The 20,614-nt window shown below is 53.4% G+C and overlaps 1 protein-coding gene across 4 annotated transcripts in view; it reads left to right on the forward strand.

Annotated features, from left to right (window-relative positions):
• The window catches only part of RBM19 (RNA binding motif protein 19), a 64,101-nt gene that overhangs the window by 29,987 nt on the left and 13,500 nt on the right, over positions 1–20,614 (forward strand). For all 4 annotated transcript variants that reach the window (XM_071762858.1, XM_071762859.1, XM_071762862.1 and 1 more), the window contains exons 22-23: positions 12,827–12,932; positions 19,341–19,461. In XM_071762858.1, the coding sequence (XP_071618959.1) occupies positions 12,827–12,932; positions 19,341–19,461 (227 nt within the window). The remainder of the gene's footprint in view (positions 1–12,826; positions 12,933–19,340; positions 19,462–20,614) is intronic.

The raw sequence follows: 20,614 nt of genomic DNA on the forward strand, positions 1-20,614 counted from the left end.
CTTAGAGGTTTTGGTGGGTTAGGACCAGCAGGATCATCCCCTCACCTTTTTCTCTCCTCGTGTCCTCTGTGGTCACACTTCATGCAGCACCTGGCACCACGCAGCACCTCGGGGCTCCCTCTTGGCAGAGCTGAGAAGAAAAGGGCAGCTTTTGAGACTCAAAAGCTTTGCAATAAACCTTGGGAAAGGAGTTAACTGTCTGTGTGGGAAGAGAAGTCCCCTGAGCCCCAGGGCACCCGTGGCTCTCATGCCCACAGAGCCCTGGCCCCTTGGGAGTGCAGGAGGAGAGCAGCAAGTCCTGCTCCACAAGGAGAGCTCTTTGAACCTCCTTTTGCAGGGTTAAACCACTGTGTCCAGCACCTTGGATGTGACCAACCTGCTGGGATGATGCTTAAGCATCAGCTTTTACTCTTTCCCATGTCAGGGATTTTCCCCTTGAAGCAGAGATGCTGCTCCTGGAGGTGCAGGGGATGCAGAGAGGTGATGGTGGGAGATGGTTTGAGCCCTGCTGCTCAGTGTCAGTGCAGGAATCAGAGGAGAGCCCATAACTTGGCCACTGCCTTTACTCAAGCAGAGCATTTCTTCTGGGGGAGTCACTACCTGTTCCCATCCCATGTAATCCTTCAGCTTGTGTGCCAGCTTGGGGAGCTGTACCTGCCTGTTCTCACATAATCCCAGAATGTCTCTGGTTGGAAGAGACCTTCAAGATCATCCAGTCCCACTTTTGTCCCCAACACTGTGAGCTCACCCCTCAGCCATGTCCCTAAGGACCAGGCCATTCAAATACCTCCAGGGCTGGGGACTCCACCACTGCCCTGGGCAGACTATTGCAGTATCTGACAACCCTTCCAGTGAAAAAAATGTTTCCTAATATCCAGCCTCAGCCTGCCCTGGCAGCTTGCAGGCTGTCTCCCCCCTTGCTCCAGCTTCCTTTGAGGTAGCTGAAGAGAGCAATAAGGTCTCCTCTCAGTCTCCTCTAGACTTAGAGGAGGTTTTTCCTCTACAAATGCAGATTTTCTGTTGAAAGCCCCTGCTCTGGAACCTTTGCAGCACAGGGAAACAAGTTGTCTGCTCTGCCTCCCCATCAGTGTCCCTGCCTGGGCAGCCAGTGGTCAAAAGCTGTCCCTCTGGGGACATTTGTACCCCAGGAACCCTGGCAGGGTACCTTTAGGTCTGTCATTCCCTCTCTTTATTTTTTTTTTTTCTTGTTTTTTAGTTCCAGCACCATGCATGCCTTCCAGCCTGCTGGGGTCACCAGGGCCAGACTTTGCCAGCAGATGGAGGGCATGGTTTCCCTTCTTCTCCTGCAGCCCCTCTCTACTCCCTGCCCATCACCTTCCCTGTCAGCCTTGGCAGCATCTGCTCCTGCTGCCACCCATCCTGAGCACCCAGCACCTCCTGAGCAGCCTTTGTGAAGGTTTGGGAGGGGGGGAGAGCAGAAGGGGGAAGATGAGGAGAACTTGCCCAGATACCCTGCTCAGCCTTTGCCTCTCCTTTTGGGCTGGCCTGCCCAGCTCTGCCTTCTTTTCTGTTTCTGTTTCTCTTCTGGCTCCCACCGTTTTGCAGAGCTGGGCACCACTCTGCAAAGTGTGGTTTTGTTGGGGTGGCTTGATTTGTTTTCTTGAAGAGGCTTTGAGTTGGGAGGGGGTGGGGGGACAGGGGGGTGGGAAGTGCTGCAGCAGATGCTCCTCCAAGCCCATTTATTAACTGAGCAAGGCAGCACGGGCAGGGCTCAGGGCTGCTGTGTGTGCATGCTGAGAGAGCTGCTGGGCCAGGAAGGTGCTGGGAGCCACGTGTGTCCCCTCCCTGGGGACATCTCCCTCCCTGGGGAAGGTGGTGAAGCCTCAGGGATGGTTCAGTCCCTGCCTTGCACAGCTCCAGCCCCACGGGAGGATGTGTCTCGGGGGGGTGGGTGTGGGAGGTGTGTGCCTGGCCACACTCCTGCCTCAATTCCATCACTCTGTCATTACAGTGCAGCCCTGCTGCACGGATCACGCACTCCCATGCTGAGATATAAATAAGGAAAGGAATTTTGAGAGCCTGACCCCAAGAAGCAGTGATTTCCACCCCGGTTTCCTCTGCCCCAGCAGCCGTGGGGCAGCTCTGGTTGTTGACTTCCCCCCGGGCTCCGCCGCTCCTCTTGCCGTGCTGCAAATCCTTCTCCTCTTCCTCCAGCTGCTGCAGGGGTGGGGAGGGATGAGCTTTCTGCAGGAACAGAGAAGGAGCCTCCTCACTGCACCCCAGGCTGGCTCAGATAATGCTTGCACCCTGCAATCACTCCTCGGCCTCTCCTCTCCCGAGCTCCCCGGGTGCTCCGTGTCTCTCGCTGCACAAAGCAGCCCCCGAATTCCAGGAGCTGCTGCAGGCTGGGAAAGGGTGACCAAAGGGCAGGAAATGCTGGGAGCAGGAGGGGGACAACCATCACTGCACCTCCAGTTCTGGGGAGGGGGTGAGGCCTTGTCAGATGGCACGAGCAGCAGTGTTCCTCCCATCTCGTTCCTGTGGCAGCCCAGTGACAAAACCCAACGCTCTGCTGCTGGTCACATCTTAGAAGAAGGAGAGTGCTGGTGGCTGCCAGCCTGCCTGTTTTAACACTTCTGTCCCCTTCTGATCCCTGCCAGACTTCATGGTAAGGGGGAGCCCTGGGGAGAGCATCCTGTGCTCAGATCTCCCCAGCCCGTGGGATTGGAGTCAGCAGGACAGAACACTCCCCTCCAGCTCCCACCTCCTTCATCCATTTGCATGCATTTGATCTTCCCTGTGTGTTTCTCTGTCCTCCTGATGAAAATAATTAATCTGGTTATTTTTCTAAGTCAATCCTGCAGCTTTACAGGGACAAGACTTAAATAAGGGTTCTCTTTTAAGCAGAGCTGTGTGAAAATAGCTGTCTGCCTATAAATATCTCATTGCTTCTATATTTATTCTCCTATAGCTCAGTCCAGGAGGTTCTACAGTTGGATGGGAGATTTTTTTTTTGGACTGCTGGTGCAGCCAGTATCTTCACAGCAAGGTGGCTTTCTCCAGAGGGTGCCCTGGGTACCCCTTGAGGCATGACTAAATCTCCCTCCTGTGTTTACTGCTGTTTGCCAGTTGTACAAATTTCCCCTTGTCTTTGAAAGGAGCTGACTCATAAGAATCCCAAAGGAGCAGAGATTTGTACCAGGCTCTCCTGCGAGCTCTATTTTTAGCAGAACTTATTTTTGACCAGAGCTGCACTCTGATCAGGATTTTCAAAAGAGCCCAGGAGAGATAAATCCCCAAATCTCAGCACTACTGGAGCTGCGGGTTCCTTTGAAATCCTGACCTGCAGGTGATTAATGCTGTGACTCTGTGGCTTCTAAGCCCTGGTCCTGCAAGGTGCTGTGTGTGGGGACAATCGTGGCTTAGGGGAGCAAGCTCTGGGAAAGGCTTTGCCAGCCTCAGAAGCTCTCGTTGAGGTCCAGGCAAGGGTTGGGATTTCATGAGGTTTGGGATATAAGGGTCGAGGCCGTGGTGGTTGGTACATGAGAGGGGGGGTGGCAGGGGGTGTAGCTTGGTCCATGGAGGTTGGTGGGGGGTGGATGGGGAAGTTTCAAGGCAATTCTTTTTTTTTTTTTTTAAGCTGAGAGAGTTGGGGGTCTTGAGGCTGGAGAAGAGAAGCTGCAATGGGGAGACCGTAGAGCACCTTCCAGTGCCTGAAGGGGCTCCAGGAAAGCTGGGGAGGGACTTGGGACAAGGGCCTGGAGGGATGGGATGAGGGGGAAGGGTTTGCAGCTGAAATAGAGAAGACTGAGATGAGATCTTAGGAAGAAACTGTTTGTTGGCCCAGGTTGCCCCCAGAAGCTGTGGCTGCCCCATCCCTGGCAGTGTCCAAGGTTGGATGGGGCTTGGAGCAACCTGGGCTGGGAGAGGGGTCCCTGCCATGGGCAGGATGGGACTGGATGATCCATACCAACCCACAGCAGTCTGGGATTCTGTGATAAATTGGGATATAGCCAGGTCCATTCCTCCAGCCAAAAGGTGCTTGAGGCTGTGGGTGCTTTTTCTGCACACTGCATCTCCCCCTCTCTTTTTGCCCAGTTAAATTCAGATGTGGGAGGCAGCTCTGTAGGGCTAAAGCACCACAAGGTCCCTGCCTGTCCTCTGCCTCCCACAGCTGCAAGCTGAGAAAAATAATCCTGGTTTGGAAGGAGTTGGGGGGCTGAGGAGTGGGGGGGGGGAGCTCCGTGCTGCTTCTGCCAGGGAGGGAGATGCTGCTTTTAACATCAGCCTGGAAAGCAAATCCCTGTGAGGGACTGAATCTCTCTCCTGATGTTAAACCTCCCAAAGCAGGATTAAATGTGGCAAAATTAAGGAACCAAACCTGGCTGCAGCACCTGTTTAAAGATGTCTTAAGTGGAGGGATATTAAAAATTTAAGACCCGCCGCTGTGCTGGTGATGGAGGATTTAAAAAAATAATAATTACTGTTGTGGGGGTTTTTTTTTTGTTAGTTTGGGGTTTTTGGTTTCGTTTTGTTTTTTCTTCTTTTCTTGCTTGGTTTTCAGCATTGGTTTCTTTCTGTTTAGCATGCAGCCTAATTGTGTAATTACACGATAGACTGGAGTAGAATTTAGTGCGTGTAATACCAGTTATAAAGAAGAGCCCTAATTATGTATATCTTCTCAGGTAAATAATACATCAGGGGCATGGAGTGGCCTAATTACTGTTCTGAAAACCTGCCTAATGACTAATTTACTTGGAATTTCAGAAAGCTTTTGATAAGGTCCCTCGTAAGTAACTGTTAAGGAAAATAAATGGAGAAAGGGGTAAAATGTTTGGCTACATTTTTAAACGAGGCATTTAAGTGATAGGAAACAGACTCTGCTTTGGGGTCTTGTGTCCTGAGGAGAGGGAAGGTCCCAGGGCTGCCTGGGGCCAAAGTTGTCACATTTCTGATCCTGCTTCAGCTGAGCATCCAGGGATGCTGCTGCTGACCAAGCCATCCACAAAAAAGGGGAGATAACATGAGCAGGAGTCTTGTGGAGGCCCTTGGAAGCAGCACTTGTGTCCACAGAGCCTCTAGGACTGGTGGCATCTAGATAACTCCTGGAGATCTGTGCCAAAATTCAGTAGATCCAAAGATGAGCTCAGCTTTGTTCAGTTTCCCATGCCCAGAAGACATGAAGAGGGAGGCAATCCCAAAGCCAGAGCAGCTGCTCCAGGACTGGTTTCTGGGTGGATCTCCAGGGTGTTCCTCTGGGCTGGGACCAGTGTGCCATGAAGTAACTTTGGGAGGAGGGATCAGGGAGAGGGAATTAGGACTGAAAGGAGCCTTGTGCCCAGGCTTTCCTCCCCAGCAAACTTTGCAAATGATGCTCTTTAAGTCCTCAAAAAGGCAAAAGAGGTGCTGTGGCAGGTGTGCCCCCAGCACCTTCTGGGTGTAAGGAGAGGTGTTCATGAGGCAGCATCCTGGGGACATGGACTGGTGGCACATCCCAGGGGCTTGTCCTGCTCCTGAGCCACGAGCAGGGCTGCTTTTGGATGGACAATCTGGGGGGATGTGGCTGGTGTGTTGATTTCCTACAAGGCTGGTGGAAATCAAACCTGTAAAAAAAAAAAAAAAAAAAAAAATGGAGAGATGTGTTATTTGTGCTGCAGTGGCAGAAAGGTGGAAAATTCCTTCCTCCACATGGGCAGGGAGGGGACAGACCCAGGCTGGACACCAGAGCACAATGTGCATCTCTTGCACCTCTCTCTGGCCCCAGTTCTCCCATCCAGGAGAATTCCCCAGGTGACTTCCTTGCAAGCCCAGGTCACCCTTTTGCAGGGCTTCCAGCTTTTTCTGCTGCATTTGCTGTTGGGTTTTTGCTTTCTCTCTGGTACTGAAGTGCTCACGTTCCAGTTGCTTGGTTGGGCTTTGAAATCCCGAGGGGCTCTGCTGCCTTCATGGAGCAATTGAAGGCTCCTGTGTCTGTGTGGGGTTGGTAAACAGCACCCAGGGCTTTGCAGGAGGTGAGCTGAAAAAATGGGAAATATTCAGCTTGATGGAGCAGCCTGTGTGGGGAAACTGAGGCTGGAAAGGAGCCTGAGGTCCCCACTTTGCTCTCCAGCATCTCTGCAGCAGTTCAGGGGCTGCAGCATCTCTTGGTGCTGACTCCTGCCTGGTCAGGAGCTGGTGGGTCCTCACTGATCCTCCTGGGTTGAAGATGTCATTCCCAATGACATGGGATGCTCCTGATGGGAATCCTTGTTTCAGGGAGACCCCTGTCTCCTGTGGAAACTTAGGGTTTTTTTTTTCAGGTACCTCACCCCATCCAGCTGGCAGCTCCTGCCTGGAAATGCTCCATGGCAAAAAGAGGGATTTGTGGTGAAATGCTGTGGTGAGCCCAGAGCAAGGTGTCAGTGCTTGGCTGCTCTGCATGCAGGAGGAGAGCCTGGCTCTCTGTGGGGCATGGCCAGGGCTACCCCAGGAATATGGCCACAGGGAGGGATGCTCCATTGCTGGGAGAAGGCAGCAGCATCTTCAGCTCCCAGCAGCTCCAGAGCAGCACTGAAGAAGAGGAGTTGCAGTGGATGAAGGAGCCTCCAAACAAAGAAGCTGCTCCTGGGAAAGAGGAGAGGAAGCTGGAAAAGCTGATGATCCCTGTAGTGATGAGCAAGGTGCAGCTGTGGCTGCCCTCTGGGGCACTGCTGGCTTTTCCCAGGGGATGTGACTTGGTCATCCTGCACCCACTGCTGGAATGAAGGATCAGGGCAGGTTAGGACCCATTTTTTGCATCCCTCCATCCATGCAGCTGTGGGCTGGGACACCCATCCTGCTGCCAGGTCCCTCCACCCACTGTCTCCTGGCCCTGGGTGCTGCTGGAGGTGGAGGCAGTGGTGGCTGCTGGGGGCTGAGCAGGACAGGAGGTTTGGCTCCTGCCTTGCCCTCCTGCCCATTCATTTGCTAATTTCCTGAGGTTACCGAGGAGCTGTTATTGATGATGATGATAAGGGTAATAAGGGAGATAGGTGGCAGATTAATTCCTGAACTCTCTAACAGGATTTAAGCTAACAAGAGAGGAGGACTTTTTTCTTTTTCTTTTCTGCCTCCCTCTCCTTCCTTTCCCTTCCTCCTTTCAGCTATTTCCTGTGCCGGGGATAACAACAACCAAGGGGTGTTAAATTGGCTCTGAATGTCCACCCCTGGCTGTCCACATTCTTGTAACGATTTCATTAGCTTGAATTATCCACGTTATTTTCTTGTAATGGGATTAGCCAGCCCGGAGTCAGCTGCAGTCCCGGAGCGGGAGGCGGGGGGGACCCTTCCTTCCGCTGGGGATTTCATTAACTCCCTCACGCAGGGGGTGGAACCGGCCACGGCTCAGCCCAGGGGCAAAGCCATTTGCCAGGGTCCTGCATTCCTCAAGGAGGAGAAAGGAAAAAAAAAGACCATTATTATATCTCCCCCCCCACACACACAGCACCCCCACCCCATCATCAGGAAATGGGCGCGGAAGCAGAGGTTGGCAGGGAGGGAATTTGCTGGGGGGGAGGGAAGGTCCTGGGGGGGAAATAATAAACTGGAGACAACCACTGCAAAGCCAGAGAGTGCGTTCTGCTGGCTGCAGCCTGCTGCTGGGGAAGGGCTTGTGTCCCTTTTGGACTTGTTGTCCCCTGCCCAGAGCCATCTCTGGTGAGCAGTGACACTGCCTGGCACGGGGCTTGAGCTCCAGCCTTGGGCTGCCAGCAGCACCTGGGGGGATTCAGGCAGCATCAGGGCTTGGGGATCAGAAGGGGGAGGGAGGAGGAGGATGGCAACCCAGGAGAAGGTTGGCAACCTTTCTAGAGGTTTTCATGACCAGCTTTGCAACGTGGTTGTTGCTGGCTTGCTTTTCCTAAAGGGAAATAAACCAGAGAAAGGGGTTTGGGTCTGCCCCATGCAGAGGGACATCTGTATATGTCTGGAGATACCTCCTGATGATTTGTTTGTTTTGAAGATCAGCTCTTGTGTCAATGGACAGCAGTTGACCATGAACCTGGCTTTGTGGTGTTGGTTGTGCTTTGCCCTGCAAAACTTGGCAACTAAAAAGGCCTTGAAAATAATGCTCCTGGACAGTTGGCATATCCCAAAGAGCTTGCACTTTAAATGCATCTTTTTGAGGTGGAGGGGATATTTCCCAGCTGCAGTACTGTTCAGCCTCACCCCATCCCACAAATGAGTGTGTGCAAGTGGCTGTTCCAGCAGCTTGGGGAGCAGGAGCTGACTGAGGTTGTGGAGAGGTTTGGAAGCAGGGGGCAGAAATTCAACCAAAACCCAAGATGGGAAAAGAGAAGATTTGAGAAGAGGTGGTAGAGTCAGGGACAGAAGGTGGTGCTGGGACTGGCAGGGGAAGGAGCTGTGAGCTGAAAACTTGGGTTTCATGCTGGCAGAGAAGGAAGGTGAGTTTCTGGAGAGCACCTGGATCCCCATCCTCCTCTGCCCTCAGCTGCTTGGCTGTGTTGATGAGGATGCTCAAGTAAGCAGGCAGAGCCAAGCCAGCTTGGGTGTGTTGTCTACCCAGCTGGCATGTGCTCCTTTTAATAGCAAAATAAAGTCCTGTAATCAGCAGGCAAAGGACTTGCCTCCCAGCTGGCCTGTGCCAAAAGGATATGATTACAGTCCCAAGGAGTGATGTTCCTCTGACCTGCAGCCAGCTTGCAGCATGGAGGAGAAATGGACGGGGCAGGAAGCGAGGGCTTGGCTGCAGCATCACTGGAAGAGCTTCCAAAGCATCAGGAGAGCAGCTGGTGCCTGGTGATGCTGTGCAGAAGAGCTGGATCCCTGGTGGGTGGGAGGGAGAGGATATCCCTCCTGGCATCTCTGGGAACAGCCTGTGTTTGTGGTGAGCTCGGAGGTGGTGACTTGTCAAGGAGAAGGTTGTGGCTGGCTGTGTGCCTCACCTGGGGGGGTGGTTGCTCAGCCAGGGCCAGGATGGGCTTTTCCTGCTCTGCCCTCTGCCTTTGCAAATCTGGATCAGCACGAAGCAAAGGTTCTCCTTTGGGAAATACCTTGCTTGCAGCGTTTTGTCCAGGGCTGTCATCCCTTCCAGCCAGTGGCACGAGAAGGTGCCAAGCAAGGGTGTGAGGAGGGACTGTGCCAGCTGGGCCAGCGAGCTGCCAGCACCATGTGAGGAGGCTGGGAGAGCCACGTCCTCCAGAGCCACCCCATGAAGTCTGCTGGCTGCAGACAAGTGTCTGGAGAAGGCAAGGGCTTTGCTCCCACAGCAGCCAAGTCCTTCAGCTGCTGAGCCCTGGCACAGGGGCACGTGGGGAAGCCGTGGGTACTGATCCAGAACCTGCTCAGCCTTCACACTCAGGCTGACTCCAGGGACTTCCCTCTGACCCGTGGAGCCCAGGGCAAGGAGGGGTTTGCTGGCAGCACTTCCTGATCTCCCTCCAGTTTGTTATGGAGAGAGGAAGAGACTTCAGCTCCAAGAGGAACCCTCACCCCAGGGAGCCTGCTGCATGTTCACACCCTTCAGAGCTGAGTGCTGAGGGGGAAGGAGGTGATGGTGGCAGTGGTCTGAGCTGCCGTGAGCCACCACCACCCTCCCCAGCCCTGCTGGATGGGTCCTGGCAGGAGGGATGGGGTTGGCACTCTGTACAAAAGCCACTTGCTTCCATCTCAGCTGGCTCAGGTTTTGCTTGGGTGCTCAGCATCCTTTCAGCATCCTTTTCCCTTCCACCATCCCTGCTCCTGCAGCCTCAGCAGCACGGTGTGATCCCTGCCCAGCTGTCCTGGAGCTGGGAGGCTGCAGCATGGATGGAGCCAGCGTGGGATCAAACACGGATCCGTCCCTGGGTCCCAGGAGCCTGGCACTGCAGGGGGTAATTGGGTTCCCTCCCGCCTCTGCCTCTCTCTCCCCCTAAATCCAGAGGAAATAATTGGAAAAGAGAGGTGTGAGTCTCTGCCTGGTGCTGGAGAGGAGCACATTAAAGGCCCACGCTCTCCACTTCATTCACAGCTCCCGGGTTGGTAATTGCTGTGCTCTGGTTTCTAATTAGCACCGCAGTGGGAGGGCTGGTGTTCTGCTGGGCAGCCCTGGTGGGGTCAGCCCTGGCCCCACTGTGCCCCTCAGCTTGCCTGGCCTTGTCTGCTCCCCTCCTGGGACCTGCAGCCTCCCCCATCCTGTCTCTCTCCCCCATCCTGTCTCTCTCCCCCATCCTCTCCCTCTCCCCCATCCTCTCCCTCTCCCCCATCCTGTCCTCTCCCCCATCCTGTCCTCTCCCCCATCCTGTCCTCTCCCCTATCCTGTCTCTCTCCCCCATCCTGTCTCTCTCCCCCATCTTGTCCGTCTCCCCCATCCTGTCCCTCTCACCTATCCTCTCCCTCTCCCCCATCCTCTCCCTCTCCCCCATCCTCTCCCTCTCCCCCATCCTCTCCCTCTCCCCCATCCTGTCCTCTCCCCTATCCTGTCCCTCTCCCCCATCCTGTCCCTCTCCCCCATCCTGTCCCTCTCCCCCATCCTGTCTCTCTCCCCCATCCTGTCTCTCTCCCCCATCCTGTCTCTCTCCCCCATCCTGTCTCTCTCCCCCATCCTGTCCTCTCCCCCATCCTCTCCCCCATCCTGCCCTCCTGAGCTTCTCCCCTGGATCAGGGGATCCCCAGCACCCCCAACACATCCCAGTCTGGGTTGGCTGGGGAGAGGGGAATCACAGAATTGTTGTGGTTCCTCTTCTCCAAACCAAACAATCCTGGCTCCCTCAGCCTCTCCTCTCAGGACTTGTTTTCCAGCCCCTTCCCAGCTTGGTTTCTCTCCTCTGGACCTGCTCCAGCTCCTCAATGTCCCAGAACTGAACCCAGCACTGGAGGTGCAGCCTCAGCAGTGCCCAGCACAGGGGCACCATCCCTGCCCTGCTCCTGGTGGTCTTCTTGGCCCCCTGTGCCTGGGGGTGGGAGACACCTTGGTGTTGTGGTGCACAGAGCAGCTGTTGTCTGAGATCCTTCCCTTTTAGCAGATATTCTGCTCCTATTCCTTTAGCAAATATTCTGCTCCCCCAGCAGACAATGCCTGTGATGCTTCCCACAAAGGGATAGTTTGGAGCATGTTCCCCCTGCCCTTGTCACCCACCCACTTGAATTCCCAGCCTTGGTGGTCACCTCCTTGTGCCAGGAGCTCTCTCCTTGCCTCTCCCTTCCCCCAGACAGGAAGGGATTTGAGATCCTACAGGGATGCTGCAAGCAGGAGGAGCTGCCTGCAGAGCTCCTGGGCTCCTGGCACCCATAACCTCTGTGCTGGGAACCACAGAACCCTCCTGCTGCTCCCAGAGCTGAGCATCCCCAGTGCCAGAGGCTGCTCCCTCCCCTCTGCTGGGGTTTGTGTGTTTGTTTGTTTGCAGAGCACCGGCTCGGAGGGGAGGAGGGAGGGAAAGCACCGAGGAGGAGACATGTGGATTCATTTTGAGGCTTCATAATGGTACATTTACACACCACGTTGCCAAAGGAAATTGGGTAGATGAATGCCTGGTCATGCTGCTGGTGCAGCAGGTTAACTCCCAGGATTTAGCTTATATCATTTCACGAGAGCATTTATGGCCTTTACTGTGTTTATTCCCAGGTGCTCTTTGGCACTGCTGCATCCTGGGCTGCTTTTGTGGATGTGTGCCTGTGTGGAGATTTTCAAATAAAATAACACATCTCTTCAGCCCCGGTCCACATTAAATATTTATTGCCTGCAGTTTGTGCATACGTGTTTGATAGATGGGTGGGAGGGGAGGAGAAGAGGAAGCAGGAGCTCAGATGAACAGGAAAGCATTGGCTTTGTCCTGCAATTTCTCCAGGGAATGGTACTGGAGGGGGGTGTCTGGCCAGCCCTGCCTTTGGGACTGGTTCCTGGCTTTTTGGGCAAGGTCCAGGCTGGGAGGGTGGCTGTGTGCTTTGGTGTTCAAGCTGGGGGTTCCTTCCCCAGGGACAGGCAGGCTGTGACAAGGTTTCCATGGGCTGTGGCTGAGTGTGGATGCTGCCAACCCTACCCCCCACCTTCCAGCTAAGCAGGAACCCCTTTATCTCCTTGCTTTGACTTTCCATCCTTTTGGCACTCTGGAACTTGTCTGAAAGGCTGCTGGAGATGGGGTTTGTTGTACAGTATTTGGGTCTGCTGAATTCACCTGTTTTCCTTGAGGCATTCAGCAAGCTTCCAGAAAACCAGTTTATTCCAGCCCATGGAAGAGGCTGGGTGGCTGGCTGCAGAGTGGCAGATGTGAAGTGTCAAGAGTGAGGAAATCCAGTCTTAAAAATGGTGTTCAGCATCCATGGAGCAGAGGGATGGTACTTCTAGAGCAGATTCTGGGGGTGGAAGGAGAACAGGTCCCCATGGGGCTGTGCTCTGGCTTGTGCCTCTATCCCATGCACCTCTATCTATCTACCTACCTATCTATGTCTGTCTGTCTGTCTGTCTGTCTATCTATCTATCTATCTATCCATCCCCTCTTCAGACAGGGCTCTGATAATAAAATAAAATAAATAAATCTGCTCTGGTGGTGGTCAGGGGCAGCCCTGCCTCTTGGTAACCTGGAGATGCTCTTTGCCCACCCTGAACAGGATACAGGCTGGGTCTTGGGTTTCTGCAGCTCTCCTCAAGGGAGGAAACACAAAGCACTTACATTCAGAAAGCAGCTTGCTTATTTTTAAGGTTTGCAGCCTTGCTAGAAATGCAAGCTGAGCATTCAGCTGCTACTTGGGGCTTTGGACACGGGACCTGCAGGGAAGCAGAGTGGGCACAGGACACCGCTCGCCTCAGCCCTCACCTCTGGGCCAAGGTGGGTGTGCAGCTGCCATGGTTTGTGATGAAATGATGGTTCCCTTCATCTCACGGGGTCTTTGCTTCCCCCTCTCTCATTCACAGCACCTTTGGAGAGCTGAAGACCATCCGGCTGCCCAAGAAAGTGGGAGGAACGGGATCCCACCGCGGGTTCGGGTTTGTGGATTTCCTCACCAAGCAGGATGCCAAGGTGAGATGTGGATCTGCTGCCTCCTCCTCCTCCCCCTTGGGCCCCCACCCAACCTGGAGAGGAGCAGAAGGTGATAAGGGAGCATGGAAGCTCTGTCCCACTGAGCCTAAAACCCTCTGTGGGCAATCACTGGAGGTTACACAACAGAAACCCCAACATGGAACAGGCATGATTTTGGTGCAGCTGTTAAAAGGGCTGAAACTTCTTGACATGTAGAAGGACAGGGGCTTATTTTTCAGGTTTGTGACAAGGGATGGTTTTGGCCTGAGGACATGTCCCATCCCCACCACACTCTTGATTTTAGGGAAGTTTTTGGATATTGTGGCTGATTACTGATGTGTAAACTGCACAAGGACCACACTGATCAGCTCCTCCATGTGTTTTGAGGCCTCCCGTGAGCATCCTCATCTGGCTGTTTTTCAGATTGTGAGTGTGACACAGGAGTAGTTGTGAAACAGACAAAATGATGAGAGAAAGGTCTGCGTGTGCTTTGCCTTGCTGAACACAAGAGCAAAAATCAAATCCTGTAATTTGGTCTCCAGATGGAACCTGGCTGGGCTGGGCTGGCCAAGGATGCTTCCTCAGAGAGGTCTGTGCTGGCTGTTGGGCAGCAGCATGGGAAATGTCAGCAGGAGGGAGCCATGCCTGGGGAACACCTTCCTCAGCACCAAGAACTGAGCTCCTGAAGCCTGCAGGTTGAAAGCACACTTTGCTTTAACCCAAAAAAGCAAAACCCATCATTCCTGGCTTTTTTTGCCAGGATCCAGCTTCACACGTTTCCAAATCTCTTGCTGTTTTTGCAGTCTGTAGGTACTTCAATGCTGCAAAATGTTCCCTAGCATTTTAAGCTGGGGTAGGTGGCTGTTCACAAAGCTCTACTCTGTTATTTTATTTGAACTTTTCCTCCACATTTCGGTTCCACATTTGCAGATGAAACAAGGAGGTGTTGGCCTGTCTGGTAGTGTTGTGCTGTTACCCTTTGCTGGAGGGTTGAGGAGCAGGCTGGGCTGGGCACAGTGTCTCCTGCAGTGGGTCAGAAGAGGTTCTAAGAGGTATTGCTGCTGCAGGGAAGGCACCACACAGCTCCCCTGCCACCCCCAGACTCCACGTTTTCAAGACTTTGAGCGGAGCTGAAGGAGAAAGGAGGAGAGGAGGAGCAAGCATAGGCTGTGTTTATGTTTTCAGACAGGAGTCATTGATCCAGGGTCATGAGGGACTATTAGATCATCCCTTCCAGGCTGACCTCCTGGATAACACAGTCCACAGACTTTCTTTGTTAGTCCCATATTGATCTCAATTCAAACTTTCTTCCGCTCAGCATCCCTCCTCCCCTCAGGACTGCTGGCTGGCAGCCCGGGGGGCACTGACCCCCCCTGGGGTCCCTCCCCTGCTCAGGGCAGCTTTGGAGTGAAGCAGTGGTGAAAGCAGAGCTGTTCAGGCTTTGTTCCTGGGCTTTGAGTTCATCTTTTCCTAAGGAGACTTGGAGCAGTGCTGGCAAGGTGAGTACAGGGACCTGGCTGCTGCTCAGTTTGGGGGAGAATGAGACAGCACCCGCTGTTCTGCTTGGTTTCTGGAGAAAACAGGGCAAAAGCTCAGCCTCCTGTCCCTCTTCAGCCCCTTGGGGTGGCAGATTCCAGCTGCACTGGACAGAAATCTCAGCAGTAAGAAACCCACCTCTCAGCAGCCAGAGGGGAGAGAGCCAGGCAGGGCGCTTGCTTGGGTATCCCGGAGCTCGTGTGTGTGGGGATGGAGACGCCCTGTGAAAGACCACTTAGGGTTCTTTTTTCCTTCTTCTCCAGCAAGGCAGCTCTTTTTCCTTCTTCTTGTTATCGTTTTGTTGTTGGTTTGTTGTTTTTTTTTTCCTCCCTCATCTCTTTGAGGGATTTAATTGTCTCACAAGTGGCACATCAAGTACACTCCATTGGCCGCCTGGAAGAGGATGCGCTGGGTATTGATGAATAGGATCCTGAATATTGTAACCACGGACATAATTGGCTTAGAGTTTATTGCTAAGTGAAATGAGAGAGGAGGGGAGTGGGACTGGAGACCTCTGAGCTGAATAGCTGGGACTATCACTGACGTTTTTGCTCAGAGTGGTAATCTGGAAATCGCATATAAGCGTCTTATAAAACATGATGGGGTTTGTAATAGAATAGTTAGGGTGGCTTTGTTGGGCACTTAAAGCCTGTGACCTCCTGGGTTTGTCTTTTTCTCTGAGCAATCACAGCTGCTGGGGGAAGGCGTACAGAGATTTTCCAAAGCCAGGCCAGAGATGTGGGGCTCCCCCTCTCATCTCCCAGCCTGGTCCTGCCGGGCCGGGTTTCATCCCCTCGCCTCCCCCCATCTTCTCCTTCAGGGATGGAGATCCTTGTCCTTTAGAGCCTCCTTCAGAGCCCGGTTTTCCCACAGTGACATCCAGGGCTGTCTCTTGGGTGGTTTGATGGCTCCCAGGGTGATGGATGGACCCAGCCTGGGAGTGTTACTCTTCCTTCAGGTGAAATTAGCAGGGCTCTCTCCTCTTTGTCGTCAGCATTTAAGAGGTCACAGCGTGCACGTGTGTGAAGCCAGGAGATGGGGAGGAATCCGTGGCAAAGACAGCAAGGGGAGGGATGAAGTAATACTCACCAAGAGTGAATATTTACATATTTTTTGCATACCCTCTGGTCAAGCTGGGTGGAAGATGGGGGATGAGAGCGAGAGCTTGGATCTGCTGGCAATAACAAATTAACTCCAGTTAAGGAAGCATTAAGCATTTGACATGGTTCCTGATGTTCCCTGGGCAGAACTGTTGGGGGATTGTTTTTATTTTTGAACTATTAACTGGAAGCCGAGTTTCCACTTTTCTCCCCTGTTGATATAAAAATACATCTGGTCTCCAAATAGAAATTGCCCGTTCGGGAAAGACACTCAGCTCTTTAAAAATCCACACACAAGGAAAGAAAAATCCTTCTGTGCAGCTGGCATCGCAGAGAGCATCCTCAGTTGGGACTGGGTCTTGCAGGAAAGGGAAATTTATCAATCTCCTAATGTCTTTGACCCTTTATCCCTCTAATGACTTTGGCCCCGAGGCTCTTGGGCTTGAGTATTTAATAGGGCAAGAGGGAATCTCCAGGCAGAGCAGCCCTGTCCTCCAAATTAATATGGCATTTAGGGATGGATCTGTAGCACTGGGGCTGAGGGATGCAATGCTCTGTCTGGTCTCCTGATCTCTGCCTTGCCAGGGCCCCCACACAGCAGGCTCTGCTCCAGGGCTGGGTCTGCCTTGTCCTGGCAGCCCAGGCTTCAAATGAGTTTATCAGCTACCACTTCATTTTGAAATTGCCTTTCTGTATCCCACAAATGTTCTTAAGCTGTTGTTCCAGCTTCTCCTCCTTCCTCTGCCTCTCCATCCTGCCAGGCTCAGCTGTGACTTTCAGCTTGAGCCAGGCTCTGCAAGCTCAGATGCAGCAGTGTTCAGATGTGACATTTTTAAGCATATTTGCACCCTGGTTTTTAGGGGGAGGTGGTCGTAGGCTTTTCATGCAACCCCTAAAGCATCTGGAAAGCAAAACTGACCCATGAGGACATTTGCCAGGGCTCTTCAGCCTCAAGGAGGACTTCAGCAAAGTCTTTCTCTGGAATTAAAGGACAGCGAGCTGTGCCAGGTGGAGGCTTCTCTTTTCTTAAAGTTGTAGAATAATCCAGAGCTATTGTCATCTGAGGTCTTTTCTGATGAGTGTCTCTTGGGTGAGTGGACACCACACCTCTCTTTCTCCCTGGTTTAAACAAACCTCTGGCTATCTGATGCTTTGGTCTTCAAAAGAGGAGGTGTCTGGAGAAGGCGTGGAGGAGCTGCACCCCGAAAATATCTCCTGCCTCCTCTTTCTTGGAAAGCCAGTCTGCTTGTCTTCATTTCATGTTTCTCATGGAATTAATGTAGATTTTTTTTCTCTACCTGTCTTCTCATTTGGAGTAGCAGCAGTGGCAGATTTTCTTCTCTTACTGGATGTATGGAGATGGCATTTCTCCCCCTCATCCCTTCATCTTTTAAATCATCAGTGGCTTCTCTTTCGTTTTGGGTTTTTTCCCTGTAAAAGTCTTCATTCCTTGCAGAGCAAGGGAGAGCTCAGTTTTAGTTTTTAGCTGCTTTCCAGCTGAGGGGACATTCAGTTGTTCTTGTGACTTCTGTTCTGCAGCCCCAGCTCTTGGGGGTCACAGACAGATGGGTCTGTGAGGAGCAGAGCTCCCAGCCTGACTCCTTCCACATGGAGCAGCAGTGGGCTGGGAAGGTCCCCCAGATCCCAAGCTTTGCTTTTTCCCCTCAGTGGAAAAGAGCTCATTTTGGGGGGGTGTTTGGCCAGGCAGGGTCTGTGTTCCCAGCTGCATCTGTCCCAGCAGGTTTCTCTCATCTAACAAGACTTGGTGGCAGCAGCTGCCTTCCTTTTTGCTCTGTGACCTTTCCCAGTGCTCCCCACAAACGCAGGGGGTGCCTCATCCTGGGCTGGGCTGAGCAGAGGGATGTGGAAGCAATCCTGCAGTGAGGAGGAGGAGGAGGTGCTGAGGATGGAAATCCCCACATCCCCCTGTGCTGCTGGACACTTCTCTGCCCAGCTCCCCAACCTGCTGTGAGGTGGCCAGAGCCCTGCCCCTTTCTCCCAACCTTCTCCTTCCTCCTGCTGCAGGAAGTGAGGAATTAAAGGAGGATAATTTAACAAATGAGAGCCCGAGCCACAGCAGTTGTTTGCCAGCCTTTGGGAGTGACTCTTAGTGCCAAGGCAAACAGCCATCAACCACTCCCCACCACCACCTCCCCCCTGTGTTTATTTAAGCCAACACATTGCTCTGCTAATTGGATCCCATTCCCAGGGAAAAAGAGGCCTTTAAAACAACAGCAGCAGCAAATAAACCCAGCTGTAGCTGCAGAGCACCCTGGTGCCAGGCTCAGAGCCCATCAGAGGGCAAGGGGCCTCCTTCTTCACCCTGCCAGGGTCACCCTGGGCTGGGGAAGGGTGGAGCTGCCCCTGGTTTCTCTTTTTTATATTGACTCAGACTTCTGTGGGTGGAAGGGAGTCAGGAGGAAGGGAAGCTGGAGGCTACTGAGTGCTGGAAATGGACTTTTGCTGGAAATTTGACTTTCATAACCTGGTGGCTCAGGCAGGGTCCTGGCTGCTGAGGAGGGGTCAGGGGCAGCCAAAGCCTCTTCAGGTAGAGCCCCTCTGCCCAGAGAGGTGACATCTGGGGACAGACACAGTGGATCTAAAGTGCCACTTAGCAAACAGCTTGGATGAGAAGTCTGGGGTCCTCCAAGAGAACTTTGGTGCTGCTTGGGGGGCCTCCAGATGAGAGGAGAGATCCCTGCAGGACAGTGGGGGGGGGGTTCAGTGCTCCTGCAGCTGCTGTGTTTGTTCCAGGCATGTGAGTTTGCAGAGATCAGAATCAGAAAGGTTGGGAAAGACCTCCAAGATCATCAAGTCCAACTGTCAGGGCTTATAACTGGACTTCATTCCAGCCTTAGCTGGATTTTTTAAAAGAGCATTTTGGGCTCCTTCTCTCTGCATGGCTGTGGAGCACTTTGTGGGCCCCTCCTTTGTGGGAGGAAGATATTTGGCCAGTGTGTTTGTGTCCTCCCATTGTCCTGAGCAGGCCTGAATTTGCTTGGAAGTCTGTGGGAAATAAAGACAAAATCAACCTTCCCTGGATCAAGTTGCTGGTTCCTGGAAGCCTCTGCTTGTTGCCTACAGGCATCCTAAACCATCTGAACTCCTGTGCTGTTCAGCACACTTGTATTCAGCCTCAGATTGTGGCTGTATGGGTGTTATTAAGCAGGTTGGAACAGTGAGGAAACCTCTGGGTTTCTATAAGGGAGCAAAAACACCCCTGGGAAAAAGAGCAGACTTCTGTCTTCTTGGCTTCTGGCTCTGCCAATTGGTGCCAGCATGGCCAACATCACCAAAATGCTGGTGAGAGGAAAGGAGCTTTCCCAGCCAGCTCCTGCTGCTTCCAACCCTCTGGTGAGCAGAAGGCAACCTCTCTGCCCCCATTTGAGCCCCTCCATTGCCAGCAGGGAGCAGGGGGAGTCTCCAGGTGCTCCCCCAAGGCTCTACAGCCTTTCCCCATCCCAGGGGTGGTCCCAGCATGCTGCCAACCTGGAGCTCTGTGCTCTGCTGGGTTCCAGGCAGCTCCCAGAGGCTTGGCTGGGGGGCTCTGCTCTGCTGCAGGCACGTGGAAGATAAATGACCCAGTCAGAGCCACTGATGGAGATGAATCCTGCCCCATCAGTGCAAAGTGCTCCAAGCAGGATGCTCTCTGGGGGCTGTTTGGTTCAGAGCAAGGAGAGGGCTGTCTTTGCTTTGCCTTGTTTGTGCCTGGTTTGGTTTTCTCCCTCGTTATAACTGTTTTGTTGGGGTTTTTTCCCTCTTCATTCTGCAGAAAGCCTTCAATGCCCTGTGCCACAGCACACACCTGTACGGCAGGAGGCTGGTCCTGGAGTGGGCAGACACAGAGGAGACAGTGGAGGCCCTGAGAAGGAAGACAGCAGAGCATTTCCATGGTAACGTAGCAGCATCCTCCTGGCCTTGTCCTTCCAGCCCAGGCTGGCACCATCCCAGCTGGCGCAGGCCACACCAGCCCTTTCCCTGGATCCTTGCTGGACCTGGCAGGTAGCTGCTGGAGCCTGAGGATGCAGAGGGAAGCAAGAGGCATCCAGGCTTTGTCTGGCAGCTCTGTGTGTGTGTGTCTGAGCTGGTTAACCCTCTGTGTGCTGGCTCTGCCACGGCACCACAGTGTCACCTGCAATGCTTCTGCCCCCTCCCCTTGCACCCCCGGGGTGCTCTGCAGGTAGGGACCAGCTGAGATGAAAAAAAAAAAAAAAGGACAAAATAATTTGGTTGCAATGAGGAGTGGGCTGTTTGGGTCAGGTTTCCCTGGGAATGACAGCTTGGCAGATAACAGCACTGCAGGCTCCTATCGACAGCCATCGACAGGCACAAATGCATTGCTTGGCAAATATTTATGTAGGAAAGATTCCCCTGGGCTGGAGGGCTAAGCTGGAGATCAATGCCCATCCTCCTGCACCCCCTCCCTCTCCATCAAACACGTGCCCATCACCCAGGGGGGTGGCATCAGCAGTTCTGGGGCTGCAGGTTGCAGTCCCCAGCGATGGAAGAGCAGTGAGCTTGGCTCCAACAGGACCCTCCTGGCTGTGGAATATTGTGCCCAGGGCTGGTTAGAGCAGCCTGGGGAAGCTGGGCTGTGGTGGTGGAAAGGCTGAGGGTGGATATGAGGTGTGGAGCACAGAGGGATGCCCTGGGAACCACGGGCAGATCTCCAAGGAGGAAGGAGCCCAGCAGTGTGCAGGTGTCTGCAGGAGCTGGGAGTCAAGACCAAGGCTCCTGGTGCCTCCAGCTGCTGCTGCTGTCCTCACACTGCTCCCAGGCTATGCCCATCCAGCAGCACCTGAGAAGCAGGAGATTGGAGGCAGATGCCTTCAAAAGGCCCAGGGATGGGGTGGGTCCTATCTCACCATCCAGCTCAGTTTATTCCTTCTTTCGAGCCTGAAATTTCTTTGCAGGGTTAAGCATTGCCACCCCATAGGAGAGGCTTCTTGGCTTTTGTCCCCAAAGGTCTTCTGTGACCCCTTTGGACCCAGAGACCTCCAACCCCACAAGCTGCCCATGTTTTTTGGGGGGTTGCTCTTGCTGTAC

This window comes from Heliangelus exortis, chromosome 19 (assembly GCF_036169615.1).
Source record: "Heliangelus exortis chromosome 19, bHelExo1.hap1, whole genome shotgun sequence".
NCBI classification, from domain to species: Eukaryota; Metazoa; Chordata; class Aves; order Apodiformes; family Trochilidae; genus Heliangelus; species Heliangelus exortis.